General features: G+C 37.3%; 1 protein-coding gene across 1 annotated transcript; it reads right to left on the reverse strand.

The window, feature by feature from the left end:
* Positions 1-404: 404 nt before the first annotated feature.
* On the reverse strand, positions 405-27,409 carry LOC139719584 (uncharacterized). The gene is made up of 5 exons (XM_071630996.1): positions 25,997-27,409; positions 5,327-5,570; positions 3,227-3,325; positions 1,677-1,768; positions 405-515 (listed from the first exon to the last, which is right to left on the reverse strand). The coding sequence occupies exons 1-5, from the start codon at positions 27,407-27,409 to the stop codon at positions 405-407; spliced, it is 1,959 nt and encodes a 652-aa protein (XP_071487097.1).

The raw sequence follows: 27,409 nt of genomic DNA on the forward strand, positions 1-27,409 counted from the left end.
TGTATGGATGGTGTGCTCAGTAAAGGGATAACAACAATTGAAAAAAAAACAACGAAAAAGTTAAATTAGCACATATAAGCTCCAACTACTCTCAATATTATAATGGCAACAACGTGAATGTAAAAAGCGGCTTATTTATTAATTGATTTCAGTTTTTAAACAATGTTTTCCGCACTACCAATGAAGAAACATTATTCTATTTCATCCAAACAAGTGCGCAAAAAAGACCTACCGCATTCTAAATATTTTGAACGTGGAAACGCACTAGTCATGTGACATCTACAGTTCTCTCAACAGAGCACCTGCGCATATCCGATGCCAGAGTTGCGCGGAAAGTTATCGTCTGCGGTTCTCTCTCCCTCTCTCTCTCTCTCTCTCTCTCTGTTTTGGCCGCACACATGTTCCTACGCGCCGTTCAAATCTGGGCACGATATTCGTCCGACTGGGTCCGACTCCTTTCCGACCGAGTCCGATTCCCTTCCGACAAGCCAGTGGGTGAACATCAGCCCTTTGCCCTGTGTGTTTGACGTAACAATGAGAACATTGCATGGTTATTTGAGAATGAATCGTACCTATCATTTTCTTTCTACATAATCATGCGTATACTACATATCGGTGTTTACATTGTCTGTCTAAATCAGCAAGCAGGTGGGTATCCGTGAAAAGTGACCCACTTTAAACACAAACCCAAGAATTGGGCAGCGTCGTTCCTGCTGTTTTGTAAATATTTAAAAGCCAGTGGCTAATGTGTTTGCAGAGTAATGATGAATGTAAAGGCCAGAAGGAATTGGATCTACGTACATTTGTATATTTCTCACTATCTTGTATATCCATATTCATATATTACGTTTATACATATTTTATCATAGAGTATATTCACTTTGTGTGTGTATGTGTGTGTGTGTGTGTGTGTGTGTGTGTGAAAGCGTGTGTGTATGTCTGTGTACAGAGACGATGAGTATATCCGTGATGCATATGAAATTGCTTTTATAATTCATTCTTAGATACAAAATCAAGTATCTTTATAAATGAAGTTATATTGGCCTTTAGGTGATATATCTATATAAAAGAGAAGGCAATTTCCCTTTTTCATCACATGACTCGACTACTTTCTCTGCTAACCACGAATAAAAATATCAATGACGCAAAGTTGTACTGTGAACATTATAAGATTAGTCACGAATTCACTGAATGGTCTCCAAAGGAACATAAAAAAACCCAACAACATGCTTACACGCAAATCTCAAGTTTGTTTTCTTTGCGTGTGCTGTGTGTGTTTGGGTATTATGCGTTAATAATGATTAATTGTATCTGTCTATGCACAGTATTGCTTTGAACTCGTGGAAGTGACCAGAGGAAATTATGATAATGTATTACATAGGGTGATGTTCGTCATTCCGTAAATTCGTTAGTCCGAAAGTGAAATAAGATTCGCTATTCCAAAATACACATTTTTTTTTCTGTACTAATAATCGTATGTTACTACGAAAATTTGTGGTGTTACTCAGAAGGTTCGCTAATCCGAAAATGAAAATACGATGCGTTACAAAATTTATGAAGAATTCGAAATTACAAACATTATTTCGTTTTCGAAATAACGAACCTCGAAATAACGAAATGTAACCATTGCATTATGTGGATCAAACGAACTTGATGACATCACAAAGTCGCCTTACCTTCACATCAATGACGCCCCTTGGTTCGGTCTGGAAGCCGCCGATTACGTCTAGAATGGACTTGCACTCCTCACTGATATGGATCTTCATGGCTGGAAGGACAGCGTTCAAAAGGTCACAAAGTCAAAGGAGAAGAAGATGTTGTCATTTGAAAAGAAAAGCTGTCTAAAATCTCAACCTTTATTTTAACTCCGAGGGAAACACTACATCTAGCCCACATTGGTCAGTTGGTTTTAAAGGTATAATTTACCATCTGAAGATGAAACAAAACCCGAGCATTAGTACTATGAATTAATTCTAGAATATGAGTAAGGGATAGACACAACCACTGTAAAAATTTGAATCGGTATAATTGATGTTAAGTATTGTTAAATATGCAAAATATGGAACAATAGTTATGATAAAAATGTTTCCAGACTAAGCCGTCTACAGTTATGGTTTATTGAGAAAAATATTGATATCTGCTTATCATTTTAGGCTTAATTGCGAAAATTTTATATGGTAGGATGTTTTGTGATATAACAGACCTACACAAATACATGAAATGTGATATCTTGAACATTTTTTAAATCACTTTTCCGAAAGGTAAACAGAACCTTTAATATTGCATATTTGATGGTTAAGTCGAATGAAATCGCACAGATAATAGTTCGTAAGTTCCAATAAAGTCGAACAAAATATCAGTCATGAAATATTTGATTGTTTTCTTTTTGCTAAGAACTGTGACATCGTGTACAACGACAATCAAATAGGCTTCCGTTAATTCATTCATAATCAAATATTACGAATTGCTTTTGTCGATAATAAACATGTAGTATCCTTTAATCCATTAAAAAAATACTTCTTACTTGAACATCAAATCTGTATGAGAAATTGCTTCTGACGGGCACAAATCACGCTCACTTTTTTTTCGGTAATTAAAAGAAAATCCCATTACTCCTCAAAATTCAATGAAGATAAAAGACTTTCAAGTCTTTTCGAAACTTCCTTGGTGAGATATGTAACATGTTAAATCTTCTAATACACAGATACATTCATATTCTACGTCTTTAGATTTAAGGTGGAATTTGTTTGACTTGTTTAATGACAGATGAAAAAGAATTGAATTGAATTGAATTGAATTGAATTGAGTTGAATTGAATTAACAAACATTTGTTTGTTTTCCCAGCATACAAATTGGAAATTCAATAATAATACAGGGATAATGCCAGAATAACGACACCATTAAATGGGAATTATACTGTAAATAATCTCATCATGATTGTGTTGTGATTACAAAGCAAATCAAATCATTCTACGTACATGACGTACATCCAAGATTTTTGATCGAAGTAATGACAAGAATGATACTAAGCGTAAATGTGATAGTGGCGTGAGGTTTTGATAGCAGAATTCAGACGAGGGGTCGTTATAACTTTCTTTCACATGTGCACACTTCACACATAGCACGCAAAGGTAAAGTTTTAGTGCATGAATTGGCTCCTATAGGACAGTGTTAAAGGAGGAACATTGCAAGACACCCATTACGATAAATGTCAGAAGTTACTTACGAAAGCCGTGAGATTCCATGCGCGAGGCGGTGTTGACCGTATCCCCAAAGAGACAATACCGAGGCATCTTTGAGCCAACCACTCCGGCTGCACATGGTCCTAATATGAAGGGGATAAATGAAAGAAACGATGTGTGAAAGTGCAACTTTATTTGGCATTAGTCATTTCAAAAGATCTCGTTCGCAAAAAGACGCGTGAGGCTTTGGGGATAGGATTTTCTTTCCTCGAGTTAACATCTCTTTTGTCCATTCCAACTTTTCATTTCGTTACTTCTGGTCGCCATGCAACAATACTTTCAACTCGTAAATCACACTCCTCAATTTTCGACCTCATCTTTTTCCTCTTAAATGTGTCGTTAAGAGCAGTGTACAAAGTGATATCAAAGGTTAACAATAGATTAATATACTGAAAGTTCATATGGAAAGGTTTTTGGCCAAAAGTCTACTAAAATCATTCTACAGCTGAGAGTGCACGCTGCCCGCACACACAGAACGCCAAGGTTCACGCTTTGAATTATTCATGAGCCTACAAGGTCTGCCACACACGTCGTGCACACAGCAGTGATACGGACTGGTCCATTGTCGAATATGGGTAAATGCTGCAGAAACAACATAGGGGCAGTCATAAACATAACATTATATGGGTTAAATCTACATTGACAACATGAATTACATGCTTTTCATGAAATTGTTTACATTATCTGCTTTTTAACTGACCACACACACACATATACGCACACACTCACTGAGGTATCAATCTTATATTGGTGACAGTCGCTTTCTGGTCATGTGCAGCAACTTCAGTAAATTAATAGCAAAACCCAAGTACACTCTAAGATGCACAAATAGAAACTGAAAGCTGATGTAGTGTAGATTCACAATCATGTTGGAATGTTGACCACTGCAAGTTCCACCGGCACTGCACTGCACTGTGCTTCATGCTCCACTCGCGGTTACCTGGGCACGTTCACCCCCATTACACAATGGTGCACTCTGCGTATATGTGCTTGCCGAGAAAGATATGATCATCGAACATCATCGAAGAAGAAAATTCCCGTTTTCTATATCTTCTCAGCAACATATAAAGTCATAACTGGTACAGTAGGTGGTTAGTTAATACAAGGGTTCACCGCTGACTTCAGGAAACTTAGAAATGAGAAATACATATCCAATTTACGTTATAACTCACGGTATATGAAATCATAACTCGTCCAAATGCAGCCACGAATAAACAGTGACGTCATGTTTCATATGATAATGAGCTTCTCTGAGTCGCTGATTGTGATTGGATTGAGGACGGGACCTTCTCAGTTTTTTGCCAATTCCGACAAGACCTACAATCCAATCACAATGAGTTTGACATATATGATAGAGAATTTTTTGGCGCGTAATATGGTAGAAGCCACAGCTTCATGTGCCATTCGGATGCGGAGATACAGCCTTTCACATAGGGAGGTATCACTGCATCACACGGCGAATACTTCAGGAAGTGTGTACAATCCTATGGGGCAGTTATTCTGAAGTGAACTCACAAAGCTGTTTTTGAGCAGCCAGTCCGACGTTATTAGAAGTCCATTTATCTTCTAATTTTAGTATTCTACAGAAAAATGTCCTAAGACTAGAAAACCGCTAGCCACAAGTCCACGGACATTACTTACTTTATGATATTTTTCCATTAATGACAGTAAGTCGGGTTTTGCTTGTGCGTCTCCATAGGTTATAACACAGGGTGCGCGCGCGCGTGTTCTGTGTGTATTAAAAGAGACAACCTTTCCATATGTGAGGGCCACAGTAAGTATGTTACAAATATTGACCATCGTAGTTGTTGTTGTTGTGTTGTTGCTATTGTTGTTGAGGGATACATCGTGGTTTACAAACATTTGCGATACAGTGGACTCCCGTTACAACGAAGTCCTCGGAACCAGCAGTTTTCTTTCGTTATATCTAAATTTCTTTGTAACGGAACAAATAAACAATATGGTGCGGATAATGTTGCTGCCTCAATTTTGACTTCGTTGTAAACGGAATTTCGTTGTAACCGTGTTCGTTATAACGGGAGTGCACTGTATTATCATACACCCCATGCAGAGGATTTTAATACCTGTGTGGGCCCCAATCCGCAGAAGAATGCGTTCTTCACTAAGGTGTGGTATTCTGAATGTGTGGACTCCCTGGATCATGTCGAGGGCCAGGGAGGCGATCTCCGCTGCATGCTTGTTCCCGTTTCGGACGGGCACGCCGCTGACCACCATGTAGGCGTCACCGATGGTCTCGACCTTGTAGACGTCGTACTTCTCGATGCACGAGTCGAAGAATTGATAGAGCAGGTTGAGAAATGTGACTATCTGAGGTTGGGAAAGGCAAAGAGAGACCGAATATCGATATTGTCACAGATTTTTTTTAAAGTTTTATCACAACAACAACAACAACAACAAATCGAAAAAAAAACACGATGGAAATCGTCATTGATCGTATCACTGAAGGACTTTCATAAAGATTAATGACTATTTCAAAAAATTGATAGGGTTACCTTAGTCACGTCATTCTGAAGTCACCAAGTTGTAATACTTTCTTTGTTTGCCTAATGTCGAGCTCGTGGGCCTTGTTTACCTATAGGGTCTAGCTCGTGGGCCTTATTTTCCCAGTGTGTAGCTCGTGGGCCTCATTTGCCCAGTGTCGAGCAGGTGGGGCCTTTTTTGCCTTTTAGTGTCGAGCTGATGGGCCTTTTTCATGAGCTGTATTACTCGTTGGCTGTTTGTCTCATGCGCCTTTTTGAACGTGGGCCGTATGACTCGAAGGTGTCGGGTTCGTGGGATGACCCCCCCCCCCCAACTCTGAGCCCAGATAATGGTAAATGATGCCCTTTTATCATTCTTCCTATGCCTTTTAGCCAATATGAAGGGTTCAAAAGAACATCTCATAAATGCTTTATATACTGCATGCAGTAGCAGTAAATTACAATACTTAGTAACGCGCAGTATAAGTGCCATCATGAGTTTATTGCAGAGGCTCATTTTTGGTTTAAAAAAATGAATTAAAAAAAAATCATTACCAGAGAGCATACAATTTGTGTTGTCTATTATCTCTCCGATTATCTCAATTAAAAAAAAAAGAAGAGGGATCCAATAATGTATATTGTTACGTACAGCGAGATCGATTGGCACAATTTTGCATTATTCAGCGTTTATAATACGAACCGATCTTCATTCTCGGTCGCGTCGTTTTCATTAATTGTCTTATTTTCCTTGCTCTTTACTATGCTGGACATTACGACTGTACACGTCCTTCACTTTCTGCAGTCGATGAGTAGGTTAATCAGTGGCAAAATTACTTTCTCACCCAAGAGAAAAAATATATAGTCAAACCGTAACGTCATTAAGTTTTCATAGGTGCTTAATATAAATCTGTGCCCGCTGAAATGACGGAAGTTAGAGAAAGAGATGGAGAGAGAGAGAGAGAGAGAGAAAGAAGGGGGTGGGTCAGAAATGAAAAGAGCGGCAGCGCATTGATTGTGGTCTGCTTTTTTTTGTCCCGAACAATTACAGAGAGAATGCAATCATTTTGATTACTATAGATGCCCGAAAATTATATTCCCTGGCCGCCGTCTGTCTGCCTGACTATCACGTGATGTGCCACAGCGAGACACAATGCGGACTATTCCAGTCCTTATTGCTCTGCGCATGCGTGTGTGTTTACAGATTTATTAGTTCTCATGTGGCGTTTAATTACACATGGATATGAGTTCGAATGACTCGAGCGACCAATTTCACGTCGTCTCACGACCCTGACCGAAATTATCGCCGAGACTCTACATCCCAAAGATATTTGATTTCACGCAAAGTTGTAATGTCACTTAACTTAGCAACGAATGCACTATGCTCATATCTCATTGGTCACTACAACACCGTTGCCAAGGTAACCAGGAATTGTAGTTATTGGGGTTGATTTTACTGGGACGTGCTTTACGATCAAGGCATGGTAGCGAATTCATATCAATGGTCAAGTGCTGGATATGTTAGAGCATCTTTGCATTCTAGGTCATGAAAATGGAGAGATCAGTAATGTGTTGCAGACAAAGCCGTAGAATGCATTACTCCTATAAATTCTTAGCTTCACGCGAGAAGATAAAGTACAACCATGTTCTTTATTTCGATATCGTTGGATGTTCATCATTTATCATTACTCCCGATAGCTTGATATATGCCAGAAAAGGAGGTGAAATAGAGCGTGCGATATCTTTCATTTTCTCTCAAATTGATAGCTGCAACCGGAAAAAAGAGAGAGAGATGAATTAAGAGAAATGTGTTGGCATATAAAGTCAGGCTGGACATGTGCTAGAGTCATTTTGTGAAAGCATGCAGTATCACAAGATAGTCGCTTTGGTCTACATGTCAATCTCCCTAAATTATACATGATATGTTCACGGCGTAGATGTGATATATCCGTCACATCCAAAGTACAATATGTTCTTCCTTTCGATATGGATGTTCATTATTTATCATTACTCCTGATAACTTGATATCAGAAAAGGAGACGAAATAGAGCGTGTGATATCGTTTTTTCCTCTAAAATTAATTACTGCAACCGGAAAAATTAAGAGAAATGTATTGACGTATATCAAAGTCAGGCTGGATATGTGCTCAATTCATTTGTGAAAGCATGCATGTATCTGAAGATTGTCGCTTTGGTCTACTTGTCAATCTCCCTCAATTATACATAATATGTTACCGATGTAGATGATGTATCCGTCATATGCAAAGTCTTATTTGGCCTGAATCTGTGGCTGGTAAAGGGGGAGCTAGGGGAGTGAGGTTTAAAATCGTCATACTGATTGTTTATTGGCGTGAGCATATAGTAAAAGGGTTGATATTACCGATTGTGCGCGGACCCTTCAAGTTGGATTTCAGCGTTTGGGTTATTTGTTATTGTCATTATCATTTTCTTCTTTTTTCTTTCTGAATACCGTTTAAAATTCATCCCCAATAAAGTAGGAAGTGCCACTTTTATTTTTCTAAAAACAACCACCAAAGAAGTAGAAAAAGAATCAACCCACATATGCAAATTTCGTGGGATTATTACTTCTAACAAAGGTTGCACTTGACAGCCAGGAACTTGCCAAATTGTGGCAAACGAATCTTGGGATTCATGCACTGTATTTGAAGCTCTTTGGTAGTACATGACATAGAACAGGTGAACAGTCGATCCCCTAGAGACTAAAGCGAATGATGTTCTAAAGCGAGTGATGTATATCTCTCTATATATATGTATATAGGGTTTATACCTTACCAGATCCTTGTCTGCTTGTGGAAAAAGAGAGGAAAAAAGTTATGTAGGTCTGCGTGAACTCATTAGCAGGTTAGCTAGCCTTGACGATAACACTGGACGAACCCAGGCAAACACATCCCCAGATACTGAGAGTGCCTTCTGCGCACCATTCTTAAAGTGTTCTGTGTTTTCATTGATTTAATAGGCGGGTCACGGTATTCGAATGCTAGTGTGTGGATACTTTTCACTGATTATTTAGTAATCATCCATTAAATTTACCTGTTTATACTGAATACACTTCAGTCTTGGGGAGTCCAGTTGCATACATCATCTGTTGCTGTGTCGGAAAGGATATCTGACAGTTTTTTTGGTTCTTTTTTTTTTATTGGAAGAAGAGTTCTGATTGTCCGGGATGTCTCCATTAAGCGTATCGCTTCCACGCAACGCACCTCATAACGGTTAAGTGATGTTGTTAAAACCATTCCTTCTTTTTATAATGGCGAACGTGCTTTAAACAGCATGCACGCTTTAATAGGAATGCTCGAATTTTAGCCCAGTCACTTACTCATGTGTGTTTGTTTGTGTGTGTGTGTCTGTGTGTCTGTCTGTCTGTGTGTCTATGCCCGCCGGTTAGTGTTTATGTTATGTACCAATACCACGCGAGCTGAAAGACTCAAGCTCCATTATCATTTTTTAGGAGTAATCAAAAATCCTATTTGTTTTATAACCATGTTAACAGTGCGTTTTGAAGACAGACTTTCATGTCTTCTTTCTCATCTCCTTCCTTTTACGGTGTATGTATTTTCAGTCTTTTTGCTCTTGTGTAAAGCGCCTTGAGCATCGAATTAGAGTGGAAAATGGCGCTATAGAAATTTTATGTATTATTATTATTATTATTATTATGAAAGAATATGTACCAATAAAGAACATAAAAGAAAAATATATGTCTGCTTTTTGTACAATAGGTATTATCGAAGAAATTACATAATTAAGTTAAGTTAAGCTGACCTCTGCATGTATAGGTGATTTAATGTATCGGGGTGTGAATTCTCGGAGTAAATGGTTGAAGAAGTGTGAAATGGGAATGGAGGGGAATTAATGATACAGCAGTCAAAGCAACGACATAGATTCTCTTCTCTTGCGTAATTCGAGACATTTTACCACATATTCTAATTTGTCTAAAATGATTGATTCTACCTCGTTCAATGTCAAATAATGCATCATTTACACTGTCTTCATTAATTCATTATTTTTCCACTCTGCAAGCAGAGGTCGACTGAAAAGGAGGTTGAGGCAAACATGGCGGCCTTGAGCGGAGTACTGTAATTTTTATTTTAGTCTGTAATTGAGCTCAACTTGACTTTGTTCATATCCACAAACCAACAAATCGTTCACATGTATTGTTTCATTTTGCTTCTCCCTTTTATTGAATGGAAATAAATGATAATTGAATTGAATTGATTTACTGGAGTCCCATCTTATATTTTGTTTGTTTGTTTGTTTGTTTGTTTGATTGATTTATTTTCCTTCCAACACAATTTCATACGTAAATCAAGATTCTTTTCAGTAATGTCACATAAACTATCAGTAAGCAGATTACAATGTACATGATTCAAAGAAGGAAAATAAATGTGTAAATTGATTCCATTAAAATATATATATATCGTATTACCAAATTTCCAATTACCTGAGAAATTATGCGGAAGAAGGACTACCACTCTAAGCAAAAGCTTGAACACGTGGCAGCCCAGCGACCTATCTACATAATACACATATATTGTTTGCGGCATGGGGAAATACTACAAAATATAATACAATGTAAATGCATTATGTTTTATATTCTAGTGCATAGAGACAAATAGAAATAAAGTGAATTATGATGATGATGATGATGATGATGATGACGACAGGGCAATGATGAGAAAAAAATGTGCTAATGAAGATGAAAGTGATAGTGGTGATGGTGAAGAAAATGGAAATGAAATGATAGACACAGAAACATAGCGTGTACTTGCTGTAGTTTCAATCCAATTTTCAGGAAAAAAAAGATGTGATCAAACAAAACAAAATCTATATTCAGATGCTATGTTCATATGTTCAAATATTTAAACATAAAAAGTAAGGAGTGAAATATATTCATATCAAATATATTCAGTGATAAAAAAGGGGATTGGTGTGGGCTAAGTATTGTGAACCAGTACAGATGCGAATACCTTTTTTTTTTTGTAATAAACAAATAGAGTTGAGTTTAGTCTTTGCACTTGTAGCCGACACTATAGAATTACAATACATAATATATGGTAGGATTAAGGAATTGTAAAGCATAAAAAGAGTACGTTTTGGAACATAACTTTTCATCTTTGAAAGAATACCTATATTTCTAGAAATACAGGTTGTAACATAACGTATATGATCATTCCAACTTAAGTTTTCATCAATAAAAATGCCTAAAAATTTAATAGAACTTTTACGTTCGAGAATTACATTTTCAATCCTTATATCATTTACCAAATCATTTATGTGAGTTTTCACATGTTTAAAATAGATATAATTTGTTTTATCAACATTAAGTGATAATTTATTATTCTTAAACCATTTTTATACATTTGGTAACTCTGCATTAAGTGAGGATACTAGCGTATCTATAGTGTCATGGGAATAAAAAATATTGTTATCATCGGCATATAATATAAATGATAACATAGACGACGAATTAACAATGTCATTGATATATAACAAAAAGAGAAGGGGACCTAATATTGAGCCCTCGGCACACCACATTTTATCTGTAAAAAAAAATTGTACAACATATTGCTGTCTACATGATAGATAATCCCTAAACCACGAGAGTGCAACACCGCGAACACCATAAACCATTAAAGTTATGAATGCGGAGTACCTCCCTAGGATCTTTTCTTGGATCTTTTCTTTTCTATGACATAGCAATGATTTACGATATCCAACATATATAATTCAGGTAAAATATTATTTCAAATTATATTACATGACAGAACTGCTTTACTCCTAAAGGCTCAGATCCTGACGCTTCACTTCATAAGTTAATGTTCACCTTGCTATCAAATGAATTAATTTAAGACAAATAAATTAATTTCAAGCATTGACAAAACTAATCACTTATGTTTGACAGAAACTAAAATTGACAATAATTTGAACTTGGACGAGGCACTAAAAAGAATTAATAGCACTAGATTTTTTTTTTTTTAATATAGATAACAAGATGTCGTGGAACATTTATGTCCATCATTAAAGGACAAGTTCACCTTCATAGACATGTGGGTTGAGTGAATGCAGCAATATTAGTAGAACACATCAGTGAATGTTTGAGCAAAATCGGACAATCCGTTAAAAAGTTATGAATTTTTGAAGTTTCTGCTCAGTCACGGTTGGATGAAAAGACTACTATAGCTTGTGATGTCACATGAGTACAACGATATAAAGAAAGAATAAAGAAAATTCAACATATTTCCATTTTTCTCGCATAACAAAAGAACACTCGACTTCTCTCTTTCAGAAGGCAGGGGGAATAATATTACCCTTAGCATACGTCATTAGCAAGTCGAAGACATGTGCACTTTATTCAATTAGTAAAGTTTTGTGAAATTCTCTTTTTATTTTCCTTATATAGTTGTACGCATGTGACATCATACACTGTAGTAGTCTTCTCTCCCAGCAGTGACTGCGCAGATACTTAAAATATTCGTAACTTTTGAACGGATTGTCTAATTTTCCTCCTACTAATATTGCTGCATTCTCTCAATCCTTATGTATATGAAGGTGGACTTGTCCTTTAATGTTCAACTATATCTAGCAGTTCTGAGGTTCTCTACAAACTACACCCCCACACGAAAAGAAAAAAATAACAAGGTTATATTATTCATTTGTTTCATCCCACATTGTAGCATTGTTTGGAGACTCACATCAAAGATAAATATTGAACGGATTCAAACATTACAGAAACGTAGTATTTGCTTGAATTGATAACTGACTCAGCCCCTCGTCAACTTTTGATTTTTACAACGAAAATTTTATCCGCTCAAGATCTTAATTCTCTTTAGAGTGCAATTTTCATGTTCAGAATTCGAAGCAATTTTCTTCCTTAACTAATCGTTTCAATCAACAGCAATTGATTTATATTTTTCTTTTAAGGTAGTATTAGTAAATGTTTATTGGTGTTAAGCGCTTAGAATATAGTAGGCGATATATGAATTCTTCAAATTGTCATTGCTTTTATTATTATAATTATTATTATCATCATCATCATTATTATAATTACACTTCTATTTCACTCTAAATTGTTCCATTCATGATTATTATATAACACTTATAAACCTCAAAGTATTCATTTCCTACTAAACCGGATTTCAAAACGCGATCTTCTGTATTTTACAATGGTCATATATTGTTTTACCCTTTTCATATCATTGAAGCAGCCAGACCTTGAAACCATCTTTAAAACCTTTGTAAAATATCAGTTTTGATGAAATAAAGCAAAACTTCTCTACCTCCACTATATATTCTTTTTTCCTAAATGGCCTTGTATCAGTCATCCACTTTTCTTTCTATAGTTTCATGTGAATTTGTTTAATAATCGTTTAAACGTAAAAATAATTGTAAGGGATAATTTCTGAACAGTCTCTCGTGTTCCTTTTCCATGATCTAATATCATTTAAGACGTATTATGATAAATGTATTTTGAAATTTGTAACTGTTGTTATTATGCCTTGAAATGGAAATAAATGAATGACATCTGGAAAGATAAGTCAATTAAATCTCGTGTTCGAATTTGCTGATCAGACATTCCGAAAGTTTGAATACTAATCATGAACTTGTGTTTGCTTGTTTCATCTTCGAAACAAGGTATCATTTTTTTTCTTACCAATGGAGACTATTCATGGAAAAATATATCATCAGAATGAAATCAATACCTTACACCTTTTGCGAAAGAATGAATAGTCACGTAAAGTGCAGTAGGCATAATTTTAGGGTTCATTAATCTCCCGCCCGGATTCGCTGCGATGTAAAACAAAACTTGCTAGCACTAAAGCGCTTGTTTACCACAGGAGTCTCCAACTTGATTTGGCACCTGTAGCATATAAGTTCAAATAACGTGTCCATCATGTAATTTCCCTCTTTTTTCAAAGAGAGTTGGTCCATATAGCGTATGATGGCAGCTAAATCAGAATGCTTAATCTCTGGAATGACTTTTCAGAAAGTGCTTAGTACCCGACTGTACTTTCTATTTTCATTTAATGAAGTGTTATAAAGTATTACTTGCAATCAGCACCGCCGGTCGTGAGCCTGCAGAGACGTGACTTTCTCTATGATGGCGATCACTGTCAACCAACTGCCATTTGTAAAGCAATGAGGGTATGATCAGATTAGCCTCAAATTTGGCACACTCATTAGGCAAATTCTAGCCATGATTATTTCTATTTACCAGTGCCAAAGCCGAGTGTTTTGAAAAGCAAAAATAAATCAAATCAATGCAAATTAAAAGAAGAAAACTCTACAGGCCTAACTGGACTCAGTAAACGTGATATGCTTGATAATTATCTTGCTCCCAAACTGCCCATTGCGACCAGAGCGACTTTATCATGTAGGAATGGTGAATGATGAGTGGCCACAATACATAGCAGTACTATTGTGTTCTCATACAGTATGGATTGCTATAAAGAGCTTTTTTCCTGACCAGTATTACTTAAATACAATTCGCTTGAAGACCCTCTTTGAAAAAACACACACAAACAAACGACTTTATAAATCAACCGCGTAAAACGTGCGAGGCTCGCACGCGCCAAATTGGTATAGCAGTAATAACATGAACAATCTCATTCCTACGTATTCTCATGCTATAGGTTATCTTACGTTAGATCATTCAATACTGCCTCTCTTAACAATAAACGAAAGTTTACGTCACTATTTATACTTTTCTTGTAGAGTATTTTTTTTTTGACCAGTTTTCGTAGTTCCTTTTACCTTTCCTTGTAACTTTCACGTGAGACTCACGTTACGCTGCTTAAAAAGGGGAGGGGGAGAGGTTGGTCATAATATTATCATAACGTGTGTGTTTTTTTAAAGCATGATACACTCCAAGGTCATCAACGCACGACGCACGCATTCTGCACACACACACACACACACACACACACACACACACACACAAACACACGCACAGAGAGAGAGAGAGGGAGAGAGAGAAACCTCTCTGCCTATTTGACTTTTGCGCACAGAATTTGACAAGAGGCGTCAAATGAAATCCCATTAAAGTGTGATAACTGGCGCTCTGCTCCGATGATCGAAGAATTGGTGCTGCGAATGAGACAAGAGGGGGAGAACGGGGGCTCTTGTAGATAATTGTTTTAACCAATCTAATTCGACATGCTTCGATGCTCTTTAAAACAGAACGTCCTCTCTGCCTGTGGATGTACGACCTCTGATCATCGAGGATGACAATGATATACGAAAAATGACAGCAACCATGACCTGTTTTATTAATGCATGGCATTTTAGTGAAATTATCGCCTCTATGATTTAATTACTTTCGCCAATATTAATTTGCGCAGTTGAAGTTATTGCGATTGAAGTTTCTTTTCGCTGTAGTTCGTAAAGTTTTAGGACGCCAAATAGAGGGAGAGAAAGAGAGAGAGAGGTGGGGGGTGGAGAGTTAAGCTGCAAAATATAAAGCTACAAGATATAAAGCTATTATGGTATAGATTGAAATAGATATAAACATACCGGATGATGAAGACTTTAGCGGACAAGGCATATAGTGAGACGTAAGCACATCTCCAAAATCCTCGTGAGTTTGTAATTCCAATATGGACATTCCCATGACATTTTTTTTTCTTAAGTAAGAATTTATACATGTTCAATATATCAAGTCAATGACTTTATGAATATGTCTTGAAGGGAGTGACTACATCATGACTCTTTAAAAGTCCTTGAAGGGTATACACACATTTATGGTGGGAATACTAGACTAAAATCTTAATTTGATTTTGAGCCATGAAAAAGACTCGAGAGGAAACAAAATTCTAGCCAGAAAATCTCTTGAACATCTCCAACCTAAGTTACTTTAGTTTGTGATCCATAATTTCGTTTGGCTGATTGTTGCAAAATATTTGAATTTGATGTGATTATGTGTGGAGTGGATGTAGAATGTGAATTAAAAGCAGTTTTAAAGAAAAAAAAACCTTTACATTATCTTGTTTTGACTGTCTCTAGAGTACATTTCTATACATTATTTTCCAAAATGTTCTATAGTCCCCACGCCATTAAAATCCAGTCTTTATGCTCCCTACTCTATGTAATTTATATTCTTTACTATAATCAGATTTGCACTGTATATCACATGTTCCTATATGATAATGATTAATACAAATGAAAATGTCCCCTATCTATACGTTCCATTTCTTTGCATGTCATCTGATTTCAGCGTTGTGTAATTGCTAGATACAAAAATTAAGTCTTGATAGTACAGACAGTATGTAGTCAACACTTTCCAGACATTGTCTGGTGTTATTATTTCCATGATTTTTTTTTGTGCGAACCTCAATTACAGTACTTCACCATACACTTATTCCACGCCTATATTGTTCCCAACTCTAAACAAACTAATCAATTTTGATGGAGACCTACTAGGTTTCTATCCACAGTCTGATCAAATTTTGCATAGATTCTTTTCATATTCAATTAGATCATGAACATACTCTAATATAATCTATTTACAATAATTTGTAAATATAACAAATTATTTGAGCAGATTTCAAGTAAATGAATCCCACAATTCCAAATTTATTAATTTTTTTACAGTATATACAGTGTAGGATCAACGATAAAGATAGCAGCTCTCTTCTCCACAATGATTTAGCCGCTACTCTTCTATTCGCCATCCGTTACCGCACAGCCAAGTTTTGATCTGCCATTATCAAACTCATGTTGTTTATCATTTTTGACACTTCACCTTATGCGCGAAGTGCATTCATTTTTTCTAGCCACTGTACATCCTCCTGCTAATTGAATATTACAGGATGCGTGACTATCTCTCAATTACCTATGCACAATCCGCGGCTACACTGCGTCAACTTTATTAATTTCGTTTGCACATAATTTCCTATACAAACACTATTGCTTGTAATCAATGAGGTCTCTGAAAGCAGCCCAAAATAGGAAAACTTAAAAAAAGCAAAACGAAGTAACTAAACCCGATAAAAAGAAAGAATGAATGGTTTCGCCGGAGGTCTCCTTGATCCCGTGTTTGCTAAATGGCACACGCCAGCACCTAGACACTCTTGAAAGCCCATACGAGCTGTGCATCGCCGCAGTCATACTCTGGGGTTATTTGCATGGGTGTCAGGAACAAATTCTTGCAAGGTGACTTCAAATAATGCGAGAAGATCCGTTGCAGTGCTTACCTACAAACCTTTGCTTACAAATTTATTCAGCATGAATTTGCGGTCAACATTTGCCCACATTGGACGATGAAAAGTCCACCTTTCGTGCTCTTTTCTTTCTTTCTGCTATATCCAGTTTTGATTAGTTGTTCTCGCTGTGTTTCATGTCGTTGGCTTGAACATGAATACTTGCATTACATCGTCAATCAATTCATCCCAAGTTGATTTTTAATGTCAAGGTTTTGAGCAAATATCAAATGTGTTCATACACACTCTCAGTGCATTTTGTACATTGTGTTTCGCTTATGTATACGTGCATTATGTAAGTATCTACATTTATATCCATGCCCCCAAAAATGTACATATAGGTACCTACATACTGAATTATACCTTGTATGTATAATTTCATTCGTATACGTAATCATATGTCAACAATATATACAGTATGTGTGTATTCATGTGTGTCCATTGCATTTACAACATTGCTTCATAATTATATTGCGAGTATAATGGGCCTTTAGTTTTTTGACCTTAGATAAAGAATACGCAGTAGCGGCGTGATCAATTGAAACACTCAACAATTCCCTGAAGTGAATCGTGCTATATAGTACCAGGTATATGATAATCTCGTCTCGGAAACATAATTTGTCTTATCTGGAGTGTATCACAACCCAAGAATGTACATCTACATCACTCAGGTATTTTCAATAATAGCATGAAACCTTTGATATTCGTCTTTTTGCAGTCTTTGTTTTTCAGTGTGTGATGTTCAAAGGTGTGTCAAGTGTTTTTTTTTTTTCATTGACGTTGGTGCCGTATAATTGTGGCTTTCTCGACGTTTACATTCCTACGAAGCATAATGAATACAAAAAAGAAAATGAATGTTGCAAGTGAATGACGAACGCAAATACTTTGTGCACGAACATCTGATATACATTTTACAGTAAATGTGTCCCCCTCACGCATTCGTCCATTCAGGTACACCTTTTTATACGAGGCTTCAAGTATCTCTTTACTTTCTCTTTTTCGTGGGATGAGTATCTTTATTTCTAAATGTGTGTCGGTTTGGGTTTTGTTCATTCCTTTTTGCTCCGTTATCATTTTCCTCCAAAAGGTGCCTCGGTAATCAAAAGGAATACCAACTCACAGCTGAACATTGAAAGTAATCATAGTGTGTGCGTGTGTGTGTGTGTGTGTGTGTGTGTGTGAATTTTAATGGATAAAAAAAGTCATGAAAATATCTAATGTACCCGTTACGTTTAAGTAATACGGACTGATAATTTCAACTGTACAAACAAATGATTTTGAGATACAGTGAAACAGTGAGCATCCTCCCAAAAGAAATAATAATAGTGAAATCTTCCTTTCCTTTTGTTTCCTTGTTGTTGTTGTTGGTTTTTTTTTTGTCTTGTATATTCTCTCTGTTGGCCTAGAAGCGGTCGCATAAACACACACCAAGGAGTTATCAGACATAACTCCTTGCCACACACAATCAACAAACCGCCGGCAAAAACTTAAAGAGACTATGCAACGGAATGCATGTTGACATGCACTGATTTATGATATCTTGATCATCACTTAAGTGGTTAAAAAAAATGTCTAAAATGTGCCATATATATTTTTTTCAATAAATTTTCGACTGTTATTCTTCATATTACTTGGATACGCCAAGAAAAAAACTTTGTAAACCAAGATTCTGTGTGTGACATGATAATGCACCTCAAAACGAACATAAAGTCGCACACACTGATTTTGCGTGAGGACTGAAAATAAGTGAAATGGGTCAACCTAGCCGAACTTGACTTTTTCATATTTTCTGAAAGAGCGGGTCTTCTTTTACATAATGCTAACATTTGGTATCATAAAACGGGCAGGATAGTGTGTTTTTTTAGCAGTTTATCTCGAACATTTTTGGTAGAATAGTGTGATTAGGTGTGTCTTCAGAATCCCTTTTTCATTTCTGAAAAACCTTGTCCACACTCTTCACTTTCAACTCTAATAACTTTTGAAAGGATCCTGCTACTGCTTTGAAAGTTGGCATTAATTATGGACAGAATGTGTTAATAAGGCATGCCTAATTTCAGTTTAATCTAATAATCCCTTCATTGTTGTTACTCTGGTGGTTTACTTCCTGTTTTTTGTCCTATTCATCGCACAGCAAGCACGGTTTGGAAAAGATTAAGCGCTTGAATAGACACTGTACTTCAGAGCCTCTTTTCTCAGTTCACACTTTTCCTGAGTTTGTGCTTTCTTTCCAATATTTAGATAGGTTAGGAGAGTCCATTTGATTTGAGTTATACATCATTTTAAAGCTTAAAGTCTGCTCTTTCAGAATATGGTCTTAACTAAAAATTCATGTCTGGCGACTTTTTGTTTGTTTTGAGGTGCAGAGTCACATATGTCAATCATTGTTCAAGTATTGATATGCGTAACAAAGATTTTCAAATGCACCTTTTTCCAGAAGTGAGCAGTACTTGCATGTCTCCATATAACTATTATGATTATTATGATTAACAAAGGACAGAACAGTGACATATCCATGTGCATTGCATATAGGACCTTAAACCTTCGTGTCGGAAGATAACCAATCTTTCCCGAGGTTTTAGAATACTAAGTAGATAAAAAGCAATAACAACCAAATATCCACAGTCTATTTCATGATGACCTTACAATAGATACAAGACAAGATTAATCTGTGCGAGATCACGCTCTTTCTTGACTTGTCCATCAAATCAATTTACTTTGACGTTTACTCTTCGTGTCTGTATATCTCAGTCTCCTTCCCTTTTCCCTCAGGTATTGGAAGCATTATGCAGTTATGTATACAATAACACATGGACCACACGTGATCACTTACCAAACATAAACACACACACACACACACACACACACACACACACACACACACACACGTAATCTTAACACAAGCGAAGCTACACTCATTTGCATTTTGTCCCGTGATGACCAAAGAGCATCACCCAGTTTCTAATGGCGCCACGGCATGCTGTCCACACGTGCGTCCTTCCAGTCTGCGTGGCAAGGTGATTTGTTTTAGTTCATTCAAAAATTATGACAATAGTGCTATTCTTGCTTCAAACAGCAAAATCATTGTTTTTTCTCACTTTATCGGTTTCTATGTTTTGATCTGACAGATAATGCACGATATGATAGTAACAGATAAAGTGTATTTTAACGATATGGGTCTTCAGGCCATGAATATAATTATACCCTCGTTTAAATCAGGGAGGTGGACGTCTCTTCCACCTCCATGTTTAAATTTAGCGATAAGTTATAAAATACACCTTACACCTACAGTGGGTCACAGTGGAACTCACATGCTGATGCATGGGCATGGCAATAGATCCCTTTCTTCATTTTTTTTTAATATATGGCAGTTATAGCCACTTAAAGTTTAAATGATTTGATTTGATTTGATTAAATTTGACCGATAGGTATTTTATCAAAAATCATCCCATGGCGGCCCGCAGGCTGAATTGCGGACATTTCAATATAAGAAAGCAAACTAATAGCTATTTTTCTATCGTGTTTGACTGATGATCTTTGAAATATTTTACTCAATGCGTGCAACAGATCAATATCAATAAAAAAGTACGAAACCTTTATCGCGTGGGAAGGGGGGGGGGAGGGTTATCTCCCGTCCCATACCCTAACATGCGTGTGCGTCCCCCCTCCCCTCCCCCCGCAACATTGAAATGTTAAAGTATAACCATGCACACTTATAATCAAGATTTTTCTTGCGTAGATACCACATTTCCATAACATTTATAGTCGGCTTTGATAGTTCCCCCTCACTCTGGACAGGATAGTCAACTACAATTTGGTAAATGGGCAGACCCTGTCTTTTTGAAGAGCAGCAGTGTCAGAAAACAGTAATAGTGACTTGACGCAAGCCTAATTTCTGTGTGGACAATCTATGACACCCCTGCTGGAAAGAACACACTGTCCCACAGTGTGAACACAGTATACAAATAATGACTGCTATGAGGGGCACAGTTAAAATTATGGGCCCGAGGTGATGTGAAAACCGTAACTATGGTTATGGTTTTCACATCACCGAGGGCCTACATAATTTTAACTGTACCCCGAATATCAAGCAGTTATTATTTGTTTTATATACCGAAAATATAGATTTCGAAATATAGATACCGAAAATATAGATTCTAATCTCTTTTACAGCACTCGTAATCAGTGCTGATCGACAGCGCGGCGGTCGTATCATTGGTGCGTACACAGTGATCATCTATGTGTACATACAGTGTACGTGTACTACCGTAACAAAGTAACGGGGTTGCGACTGTCTCTAAACCAGTCCGCTAGTCTCTTTTACAGCACGCTGATCGAATGCGCGGCGGTCGTATCATTGGTGCGTACATAGAGCAATCTATGTGTACGGGGTCGCGACTGTCTCTAAAACCTATTTACTAACTGTGCCCGGGCCCCGGTCACAGTAACTCAAAAATAGGGCACAGTTATTTTCATGACTCCCCTTTTAACCAATCAGATGAGAGGATTCTGGAAATGAGGTATATAATATGAAATATCTTCACACTGTTAAATTCGAGCTTTATTGCGTTGTAAGTAAACCCACTGTGAATCATCAATTCACAGTGCGATCTAGATCTCCTGCTGGAAAGAACGCATTGTCCCACACTGTGAGAAACGCAATGTGAAACACAGTGTGAACACAGTGTGGAATTTCTTCACACTGTTAAATTCGAGCGTTTTAACAGTGTCAACACAATATGAGTCATCTATTCACATTGTGAAACAAAGTATTACTATATGAACACTTTGTGAACACCACAGAACAATTATGTGAAATTATCTTCACACTGGTAAACTCGAGCATTTTCACATAGTTGATTACGGTATAGGCCTACTGCGCCACATTATGAACACACTGGTACTGTAAGGTTCCTTCAAGCAGGGACAGCTTAGAAATACTTTGTTTTCTTTTTCTTTCTTTTTTCTTTTTTTTTGACTGCGAATCACAGAAATACTCTATCTTTTACCTATACATCATTGCATTGCTTTCTTTGCATGCAGTTATCATCCATTTCTAGAATGATTCTCTATTTTCTCTCTTTTTTTAAATTTCCAACTATAGGTTAGATGAGCAAGTCATAAATCATCATGAAATAAGAGGTGCAAAAGCGCACAGGTGCAAACGCCTATATATATTTGTTGATCTAGAGGTCATACCGAGGTATGAGAGTACATGGATTCCTGTATAGGGCTAAAATAATTCCTCTCTAAGGGCACCGCGTGATAGTACAAGCATTTCATGATCACTGATGATGTATGTATTTGTTAATCTGGAGGTCACATCGAGATATACGGATTCCTGTGTAAGGCTGAAATCATTCCTGTCTGAGGGTACCACATGATAGAACACGCGTTACATGATCACTGATGATGAGAAAATAATTGCAAACAAGCGGGCGACATCATGTTACATCATGACAACGCGTGCTCGTTGATCAATTCTCTTTGATTTGCAGAGTGATCTCAGACAAGGGTTGAACTTTTTGCCACATAGATACCTCGTTCCAATGTTTCTTTTCAGAACAATTATGGTTAGTGGGCTCTATTTTAGGCATGTTATGAAAATGACCCTGAGGAAAGGGTTGCTTTTTTTCCTCCGACATAACTTGTTAAATAACGGTAAATTACAAAACCTCTACCTGAATGACTGCAAATTATATAACCTCTCTAGCCATTGCTAGCTATAGTTACGGCTTTCAAGTTTCTTCTTTACAAATTTCACTTACTTATGATTTCGGGTACTGTATGTACATAAGAATTATGAAAGTATCATATAATACCTAAAGGATGATTGATACATTTATGCTTACAATAATTTCTATAGTGTATTCTTCATTGTACGTCATATGAAGAGTTTGTTCGCAAAAACCGATAAGTCCATTTTTGAAGATTTTGAAGTACGGTCTCTGTCATAAAGTACAAAATAATACCTATGAAATGATATATTGGTCACTACATATAAAGGTACATTTTTGAAGTTATGGTCAAAAGAAGCAAAAATTGTCTTATTATTCTCTGTATTTTTCTTGACCTTTAATAGCAAATATCTCCATTTGGCAAATTAGGACTTATCGGTTTTTGCGAACAAACTCTTCATATATTGACGGAAACCAACACAATAATGTATGAATTATATTTTTGTCTGGACCATCTTCGTCTAAAATAACAACCAATCATCTTTTCTCTCTAACACACACACATACACACACACACACAAACACACAGTATCTCTCTCCAAATTTACATACATGTTTGATATATATGATATTACGTAAACACACATGGACATAGGCATACATGCATATGATTGTATGAGAGACAGAGAGAGAGAGAGACAGACAGGAAGACATAGAGGGAGAGACACACAGAAAGACAGAAAGACATATTGAATAAGTGAAAATTACTCATCAACAATAATATGTTTCACCGATGAAATCCAACATGCAATTATGCACATAAACACACGAAATTGCATAGGCCTGCATTCATACATGATTATGTATATTTGCATACATATTATACAGTATGAATGTGTACTGTATACAATTATTTTGTGTATCTTTGTTGTGTTTTTGATAATAGTTATCTGTATGTGCATGGATGTATAATTAAAACTACTGTCGCTTTATATTAATACCCCCTTGCTTGTGGTCACGAAAGCAGGTTCCTGCAAAACTCTGGATCTAATTGGAAATATCGCAATTTGGCGCTACGCGTGCTTTCAGCCTTTCATGGTAGTCTTTTGCATGACTTGTGGACGTGCGTTTGCTACGTTCATGTAATCTCGAAGTTTGCACGAAATCTAAAGAGTGTTCATCAAACACGCATACAGTGAGTCAGACGCATTTTGATACATTGCACTCGTAATTTTAGCACCCAATCCTATAAAGGGAGACGCAATACGTTTGGATACCCTAAGCTATGACTCTATGAGCAGCAATTTTGTTATGCAATTTCTCTGTTTCGTTGACATCTGATCAATCAAGTTTCCTTATCTCGTTTGGAATTTCAGTACGGTCGACAGGACAATAATTATGTTAAATTTTGTTAGAACCTTGCAAAATGTCTCATTCAAATGCATTTCGAGTTGTGGGAACCAGAAATTACCCAAAATGTTGAAAACTTTACTGAGCATCACGTATATTAATATAAATCAATGATAAAGCAATTATATATTGGGCCGTGACGCGAGAAAAGGGCCCTTAGCGCCGCTGCGCGCAAACGCCAGAAAACGGCGCGAAAGTTTGACAAAGCAATACGCGCAAAAACAGATCAACTAGTTAACTGCGCGCACATGCATAGACACATCAAAAAGTGACAGGATTTGGACAAAACATACTTTTTTGAACGACGTAATGGGGTCATTTAGGATTGGAATTTCAGAAAAAGGTTTGCATATCTAAATACGTCAGAGTTCCTTCCACAATGTGGAGGTGAAAACTCATTTTCGGTATTTAATGCCCTAAAGGCCCTTTTCTCGCGTCACGGCCCATATATATATATATATATATATATATATGTATATATATATATGTAATATATATACATATATTTCTCAACTTCAGCCAAATCATAGTTTTATTATTTTTAATGACTCTTTCCAGACCTTATATTGTATATTTCTGAGTCTTGTCAAGTAGCGAGTTTTGCTTTCGTAAAAGTTCTATCCATACTAGGAATCACATTGTTACTCTAAAGCTGTGCTGTTTCTCTCCTGTTTTTCATCCGAGTTTGATTACACTCGAAAATACTGTAAATGAGTGCATCCATCGCTGGAGAACAAAGAGCTCTATTCCATAAAAACAGGGATAAGTAGAAACATTCAATAGATACTACCAAAACTTCCGGACATCACAATTCGTCCCACCTGTACTTCTCCATGGCTCAAATTCATAGTTTATGGGACCTTTTATTTTACATTGTATTGCCACTTTTATATTGACCTTGCAAATATGTGATGTATTAAAAACAAGAGAACATTCCCAAAGGGATCGTGTCACCCCCTTGCTGAAGCAGCTACACTGGCTACCAGTCGCACAGCGCATTGCTTTCAAGATCTTGACAATTGTGTACAAGTGTCTTCAAGGGAAAGCTCGTACTTATCTTAGATCTCTAATCATTCCATACTGTTCTGCTCGCCCTGGACTACGTTCAAGTGCAGATAGCACCTTACTCCATGTAACCAAAACAATCAGTAGAGCGGGGGACAATGCTTTTGTGACGGCTGCACCGCGATTGTGGAACGATCTACAATTGTACCTCGGTTCGTCCGCATTTCCCCATCCCTTGATGTCTTCAAGAAGAATCTTAAGACTTTCCTTTTTGATGCTAATCTGTGACTGAATTTTGTTGTAAAGTGCTGTGAAACCAGTCATTGACTGTGTAAGGGCACTATATAAATGATCTGATTGATTGATTGATTGATTGATTGATTGATTGAAAGGAACCCAATTGAGTTCCAGGATTCTGTAGTGAAAAAAATCTTAGATTACTTTACCAAGTGATAATGGCAGAATTATAAACCTTGGATGAAAAATGGAATGTAATGATGACTCACTGCGAAAACCACTAAAATGTATCATTCACATTTATGCTTAGTTTCATTTCCTGGTACTGGGGATCGTTTCATGAAAATCTTATGAGAGGCGTTTTGCTTATAAGACACACTTATTAGAGACTTCATGAAATGGATTTTACTTATCTTTGAATGTCTCTCATTATTTGATTATATATATACACTGTATTCCACTTTGGCCATTCTCAGATTCATGTAAAGACATGGTGATGACTTTATGAAACCCCTGGAGATTGACCTATCTGACTTCATTCATTTATTCATTTCAAGGAGGATATTTCTCTTCCTATGAGCAAACTTTTCTCATTAGTAGTCTCAATTATTCTTCTTGGAGATAAAGCAAAATACAATACACACATTTGTATACCACAAATATTCGCTGAATTTGAATAAATCAAACTACATGTGCTCCCTTTTCATCTAAGGAAACCACCCATGAGTAGATACTTACATCTAGGGGGCTGCTTCTCGCCGAAAGCTGAGTGAAACCAACAATATCGCTGAAGTAGATGGTTACACTGTCGAAATTTTCTGCCGGAACCGACATGTTTAATTTCAGTTGTTGCGCTACCGTTCGCGGCAGCATTCGATAGAGGAGAGAGTCGCTTCGCTTCTTCTCTTTGGCCAACTCTCTTGTCTTCTCGGTCAGTCCGAAGGCGTAGTCCTGTATCTTCGAGGTCGTCCGGATGGCGAAAAATATGATAGCGGGTGAGGCGATGGCGATGATGGCGAAAAGGATGCCATCAACGATGACGTCGTTTAATATGCTTGTAAAGTTACCCTGAATGAGTTCGTCGATGGTTTCAACGATAGCGTCTTCGACAGCCTTCAGCCCCTCGAGGTAAAGACTCAGATTGCCATACCATGCTGAAGAAGACACCGACACGATGCCCGATGAGTTGCGACTAAGCGTGTCGATGATTTGGTCTCGCATTCGCCTTGTCATAATTTCGATGCCGGAGTACAAGATGGTTTCGTTGTAAACGACAGTGACATCGCTATCCGCGAACTTCAGACTTGCTTCCATATTGTACGTCATCAGAACGTCATTTTGGATGAATTTGAGGAAATCTTCAGTACTAAGAGTGCCGTTGAGAAATGCCTCTTCTCCGTAAGCCATCAACAGACCAAGTTCCTCTTTGGCGTGGATGGAAAACTGGTAGGACATAATTTCATTCCAAAGATCCTCGTGCGTGCTGTGTAAAATAGTGTCTACGAACCACTCGATGAAAGCTTCATTGACTTTTCTGTAGAAGTCGATTCCCTCGGCGACGTCCAATTCTCCAGGTCTGATGGCGTTCCTTTCTTCCTCCAGGCTCTCCGTGAACGTTTTCTCATTCTCCAGGGCGGTCAGAGATTGTTGGACACTGTTATTGACAGGCCATACCGTAAGATTTCCCAAGGCCTCGTCAGTCCGCCTAAAACTATCTTCGAGTCTGGCTTTAAGCTCCTCTAGGATTGCAGGAGCTGAAGACATGTTGGACACCAGGTACAAAGTTGTCTCCGATCGTTCTACCTGCAGTGCGTGGATCAATTCTCCAACGCTCTTGGTAATCTCTACGTTTTCCCTCAGCACTCTCAGCCTCTTCTGCTCCACAAGAGAGTTGTTCAGCTGGACACTGACCAGTATCAGGAGGGCCAAGGCAGGCAGCATGGGGAACATGACCATCTTCAATATCTGCAGATGCTTGCTCATGCGGGAGTAAGGCGAAGCGTTGCAGATTCCCATCTTGACGGTGACCAGTGCTGTACAGTTCTGATCCTGTTTCCAGTCACTGCTAATGGACAGGTGGCTCAAATTCACACTTCCTTTCTTTGGCTTCTTAAAGTCAGTCTCAGGCACCCGCAGAGCCTTGGTCGACAT

The sequence above is a fragment of the Diadema antillarum genome, unplaced genomic scaffold (genome assembly GCF_040938485.1).
Source record: "Diadema antillarum isolate AM-2024a unplaced genomic scaffold, OU_Dant_1.0 scf00000112, whole genome shotgun sequence".
Lineage (NCBI taxonomy): Eukaryota > Metazoa > Echinodermata > Echinoidea > Diadematoida > Diadematidae > Diadema > Diadema antillarum.